This window comes from Alosa pseudoharengus, unplaced genomic scaffold (genome assembly GCF_046254945.1).
Source record: "Alosa pseudoharengus isolate Yale_2024_CS ecotype anadromous, Long Island Sound unplaced genomic scaffold, YU_APseudo_1.1 YU_APseudo_1.1_scf_12, whole genome shotgun sequence".
Taxonomy (NCBI): domain Eukaryota; kingdom Metazoa; phylum Chordata; class Actinopteri; order Clupeiformes; family Clupeidae; genus Alosa; species Alosa pseudoharengus.
In genome coordinates, this window is record NW_027468587.1 from 9,272,973 (window position 1) to 9,278,972 (window position 6,000).

The following is a 6,000-nucleotide window of genomic DNA, read 5'->3' on the forward strand; positions in this document are numbered from 1 at the left end:
ACACGTAACCTGCTCGTTTTGGAATATTATTGGAAATCAATTGGATTCAATTGTGAGAGGCAGAGAGAGAGTGGGTGTGCTGCGACCGGCAAAAAACCACTGGCCATGCCAGCTGATGGCTGGGGCTTTGCCCAACACTGCGAGGTATTTGTAAAAAAGAGACGCCTATTAGATGCCTATTAATTTCACATCACGTTAAACTTCCTTTGACCTACACATGCATACACCTTCAAGTGTTAAAAGATGCATTCATCAGCAGATCTAAAGATCTCAACAGATAACACTGCATCTCATTTATTGAAAAAAAGAGAATATATTATAGAAAAGCACATTACAGAAAGCTTGGCCGTGTCCCTCTGTAGGCATAAAATCTCTTCTTGTGACTCAGCGAGCTTGTCTAGTACGCACACAGCCTTACAGTATATCCAATGCATACTACTGTCTGTGCGGATAACAAAAACAAAGCTAGTTTGGATGTGTAAATATGTTCCCACATTAGTTCCCCGTAACCACTTCAGCCTAAAGCACAAATCCAAACAGAGGCGTGTGTTAAGAGCACTGCAAATTATACAAAGAGCAGAGCGAAAACACAAAAGCGCAGCAGGAACCGCATTCCTCTTTTAACAAGGCCCAATTAAGGAGAAGTCCATGTCGTACTAAATCCAGCGGATTAGCGCGCTGCGTAGCTGCGTAGCTGCCGTGGCATCAGGGGTGCTGTCTGCATATCAATGGGCCTCACCTATGCAGGAGGGGAGCGGGTGGTCCCACGTGCGGCGCTCGCCCGTCATGCATCTAAGGATGCTGCTGCCATGGAGACGGTAGCCGGCGTCGCAGCTGTAGGTGATGGAGCTGCCGGCGAAGTGGCCCTGGTCGCTGACTTTAGCGCCGAACTGGGGCACGCCCGGGTCGTCACAGTGGGAGAGCTCGAAACCTTTCACACAAAAAAGAGAGGGAGAGAGAGCGAGAGAGAGGTGGGTGAAAGAGGAGAGAGGGGGAGACATTTGCATCAGCTGCACAAAGACACTGACAGACTACCTATTCCAGCAGAACGGAGATGCCAAGCACTCAGCAGGGTGTGTATGTGTGAGTGGTGTGTGTGTGTGTGTGTGTCTGTGTATGTGTGTGTGTGTGTGTGTGTGTGTGTGTGTGTGTGTGTGTGTGTGTGTGTGTGTGTGTGTGTGTGTGTGTGTGTGTGTGTGTGTGTGCATGTGCAAGTGTGTGAGTGTGTGTGTGAATGTGAACCACATGCTGCTTGCTCCAGCCTCTCTGCCAGTGCAACCTGTAAGTGGTACAAACGAGATGTAATGTAATTTCCTGTGTTCGGCGTTTCCGACATTAAAGGTAATTACAGAGAATACCAGAATAAATAATATCAGTCAAGTCATTAAATCTTAATTAGCAAAATAATGACACGGCTAATTAACTCATTAGGAGTGAGTTTGAGGGCACACAGCATAACGTACACACAGGGCTACTCGGGATTAGTCTCCGTGAGAGACTACAGCCGTAGGATGAAAAGAATAGAGTACTGTGTATAATGGATGCCAGCTAGCATATCTGTGCGTGTGGAACATTGGTAAACCTCACTCCCCGATGCCTCAAGAGCAGTGCTGGCAATGAGAGCTGGCAGCCGAGGTTTTTAGCTCGATTGTCAGCACGCTCGACTCCAGATCCGAGGTGCTGCTGTTCGAAGGTTCTAGTCCGGGCGTGTGCAGGGATGAATCGCGCAAGTTACAAGAGCAACAGGTGTGATAACGAGTTGTAATGAAACAGTAATAGCAATGCATTGAGTTCTGACTTCTTTCCACTGAGCTACATTCTTTTCTTTCAAATGTGTAATGTACTAACAATTAGAGTCAACTACTCATCCAATTATAGAGCGTGCTCGCTGTGGTGTGGGGAGAGAGGCATCAGAGCAGGTCGTGCTGCAAAACGAGTCTTAACACGGTTAACAACATCGATAACACGGTTAGGCAGTGAGCACCTGCAGTACCTCCTAGAATTCCAACCGTAATCTATCGATCAGCTGTAGTTATGTTGTTTATTTGCTCCAGTCCTTATTTTCACTGGCTGTGTGTCAGCCCAGGCGACGTGCATGTGGTCAATCTGTCCAAGCCTTGCTGGTAGCCTTGGCGCTACATGCCCCGTCAATCATTTGGACAAATCTCCATTGCGGGCTCCCATATCATTTTTGTCACGACATGGCCCAGATAATTACAGGCCGTCTGACTGGGAGCCTCGTCACCCGCGGCGAATACGCCAGCCTGGGGAGCTATATTTCTTCCCTTTTCCCCATGCCAAATGTTATGACAGTCTTACAAGAATCACAAGCAGTATAAATTACAACAGTTAGAGGCTCCATTAAGAAGATTACATCTACACTTTCCTCTGGGGGAGGGGGTGGGGGGGTGATGAGGGTTGGTGGGAGGGGGGGGGGGGGTGATGGCAGTGGGGGTGAGCAGAAGAGGATGAGGGAGATGTGTTACAAAGCTGGTGCTGTCTCTTGTTTAAGACCAGGAGCCAACCCTTCCAACCTTGGCATTCCCCAGGACGACCAATCAATCATAGATCAATCAATCAGACCAGATTCATGTAGCACTGCAAGCTTGAGCAGAGCTTTCAATGGTTCTGACAAAAAAAAACCTCTGGTAAGGCTAGCAGCTAATCATCTGAGAAGGTCAGCACAGGGTTGTTTTTTCTTCAGAGAAGAGCTGCTTTCCCCAGGAATCAGGATGTACTGACACAATTTAAAAAGCAATCCTATGGGAGACAAAAAGTCATGCTAGTCGTTCTCTGGCCGTTTGTAATGGGCTGTAGACTACAGCCTGTAGTTCTAATCAGACATCTATTAGGAAAGGATCATTCTCCCAAATCAACACGTACATAACACAGTGGTGGAGAGGTTAGAATGTTCTCATTAAGGCTAATGACTAGCTCAGTTACTTGATTATTATCCTATAATCTTTGCATGTTGCCCTTTCAGTGTAACACTCAAAGTTTGCTTGCACCTTGTGCCTATAAGCACTAGCTCTCAGGAGGAAAAAAGCAATTATTTCTCCGGAGAAAAACTATGGACGCTCTATTAAAATCATTAAGTGGTTCGGATTTAGGGTCAATCTGAAATGTAATTGAATTTCACAGGTCAGTCTTTAATGAAGTGGAACACAGTGGGGGAGAGACAGGAAACAGAGAAAGAGAAAAAGAGAGGAAGAGAGAGGAAGAGAGAGAGGGAGGGAGGAACATAGGAGTAGACAGAACGAGAGACAGAGAGAATGATAAGTAGAGCTTAAGTCTTAAGAGATGATTCAGAGACTTTCAGAGACTTCTTCATGGAAAAAGATCAGTCCGTTTTCCCTCCCTTCGAAAAAAAAATACAAATAGGTTTTAAGAGGAATAACTGAAATTGAATCCAGGTGCTTGACCTTGGCAAAGGTCGAGTCACACGGATAACTCACTGGAGTAAATGAGCTTGAAGCCTTGAGCGGTGGCGTCCTGATCAGAGTAGAACTCCAGCCAGAGGTGATTGGACGTGCTGGTGAGAGAAACGCCCACCATGGTCGTTCCTGAGAACGTGCCAATGACGTCTGCAGAGTTGTCTTGACCATCGTAGAGCTGGGAAAGATAAGACAAGTCTTCAACACCAAGCTACTGTATGTGGAATCTATACCCCACGGCTTTGTCAAGACCGTTGATCATTGGAATATATTTTGTATGTGTCGCCTAAGAGTTAGATAGATATCTGCTTAGTTGGACCATCCACTGAATTTATGTATTTGTTCCACAATGTATCACTGTATTCTGACTAAGTTATTTCTATTTTTATGTTATAAAAATGGATACAAATTCCTTTTTCCAGTTGTTAGGTTGTTTAGCTGAAACTCTTTTCTATCATACACTTAGCACTTTAAGAGCCAAGAGTAGACATTTGCACTGAGCTACTCCATTCAAAAACGGAGCCTTCATTCAAGATCTTGACCCATGTGCTGGGTTCAATCAGTGAAGGCCGCTGTTGAAATAAGCCACTTCGGTTGAGCCCTGCTTGCGTTTGTTCTGCTTACCTTGAGGATGTCACCTTGGGCAAGATGAAAGGAGCTGGCAGAGATGTTGATGCCTTTCCCCGTCTGGACCTCCACACTGTAGATGCACTCATGGTTGTTGTCGTAATTCATGGGGTAGTTGGGTGACAGCAAAACGCCAGCGTTGTTGGAAACGGTCGAGCCACACTCGGCTGAAGTGAACAAGGGCAAAGAGGGTTTTATGAGAGCCGAGACAAGAGTTTTACGGCCAAGTTGGTGCAACTCACTGATAGCAAGTCCATTAAGTCTTTCGCACGGACACCTTTTGATCGTGGCAAAACGTTTTAATAAATATCTGCTGGGCTTTACAAGAAACATGACAATGTAGATAAATAAGTATGAGGTGAAAAAATATTCCCATGAAAGTTTTACTGCGACTGCAGATTCCTTATAATGTGTGGCACTATTTCACTATGGACAAACTGCAAAAAACTATTTGTCTTGCCAAGTTTGCTCATCTTGAATAAGTTCAATAGAACACATATTTATCTTGACATGAAAATAATGTTAATTTTTAGTTTTAAGCTAATACTTATCATAACATTTATCTCATTTGGATTTTTTGGTAAAATATTTTCTCAAGTCAAGATAAATATACACTGGTGAATAAATGTCATATTGGCAAAACATCTTGGCAAAATGAACATTTCTTTGCAGCGTATGATTACCCACACATGGCTGTCATTCAACGGGCCTCCCCCATCATGGAGTGGTTGGCTGGGTGGTTAAGTGAAGGCAAAGGAAAGCAGGCTGACCACGTACCCACACACCTTGGCAGAGGTGCGCTCCACACACGCCGACCGCCACCCAGGCACGTGATCTCCCGCGGCCCCTGCAACCGGTAGCCGCTCTCGCACGCAAACACCAGCGAGTCGCCGATGCCCATGTGTCCGCCGCCACTGTGCCAGCCAAACTTGGGCACGCCAGGGTCTTCACACGGTTCCAAGTCGTACTCTGAGGGCCAAACAAAACAAGAAGCAAAGTAGGCAAACGCTCCCTAAGGGACTCGCTTCCATCTTTCTTGTTTATTTATTTGTTTGCACTTTTGCCACTGTTTGCATTGTTCATCACTGTCAACGCGGAGTGTTGAAACGGGCAGTGGGCATGACGGCATACACATCATCCCAAATCTGTCAGACACACTAGCCATTACACAGCTGAAATCCCCACGCTGGTGGGGGCCATAATCGCGTCGCGGAGCGCGAAACGAATGACACTACATAGCCAAAGCTCAGAGGGCAAACCGCGAGGCCCCCGCGTAGCCTGAGACGCCGATGATGACAACACCAAGCCAAATCAATTACATATATTGTTTTCCAAATTTTGGGCCCATTTATGCGCGCGGCTGATGAGAAAACATTTGAGCATTGTGCAGCAACAGCTGGGGCTTGAAACGAGTTGCCCATGGCAGCGGCGCCTTTGTCGCTACATTTCAAGGCCTTTCTGATGTTGATATTCAGGAGCTCTCTCTCTCTCTCTCTCTCTCTCTCTCTCTCTCTCTCTCTCTCTCTCCCTCTCTCTCATGCTCTCTCTCTCTCTGTCTCTCTATCCTGTGGATAAATGGTCATTGAATATGCATTATCTGGGCAGGCCATGCAGCTGTTTCTCTGTAGCCTGCTGCCCTAAACCTGATTTTCCTCCCAATAAACTACACACAACCTGCATGAGTTGGATCATTTCTCTCACTCTCTCACTCTCTGCTCTCTATCTATCTATCTCTCCATCTATGCCACCACACCAACTGCTCTGTAGCGTTATATTTCCAAGATGATTTCAGCTAATCACAGTCCTGCTCACAGCTCCTGTTCCCCCTCCCCATAAACCACACACAGACTGCATGAGTTGGATTGTTTCTCTCACTCCCTCTCTCTTTGTCTCTCACTCTTTCTCTCTCTCTCTCTTTCTCATCTCTATCTATCTGTCT

The 6,000-nt window shown here is 46.1% G+C and overlaps 1 protein-coding gene across 1 annotated transcript in view; it reads right to left on the minus strand.

Annotated features, from left to right (window-relative positions):
- csmd3a (CUB and Sushi multiple domains 3a) overlaps positions 1 to 6,000 on the minus strand; it is a 228,235-nt gene that overhangs the window by 122,150 nt on the left and 100,085 nt on the right. Inside the window, exons 21-24 of the mRNA XM_076280031.1 lie at positions 4,839 to 5,030; positions 4,059 to 4,228; positions 3,456 to 3,612; positions 740 to 931 (exon numbers count right to left, since the gene is read on the minus strand). Coding sequence (XP_076136146.1) covers positions 740 to 931; positions 3,456 to 3,612; positions 4,059 to 4,228; positions 4,839 to 5,030 — 711 coding nt within the window. The remainder of the gene's footprint in view (positions 1 to 739; positions 932 to 3,455; positions 3,613 to 4,058; positions 4,229 to 4,838; positions 5,031 to 6,000) is intronic.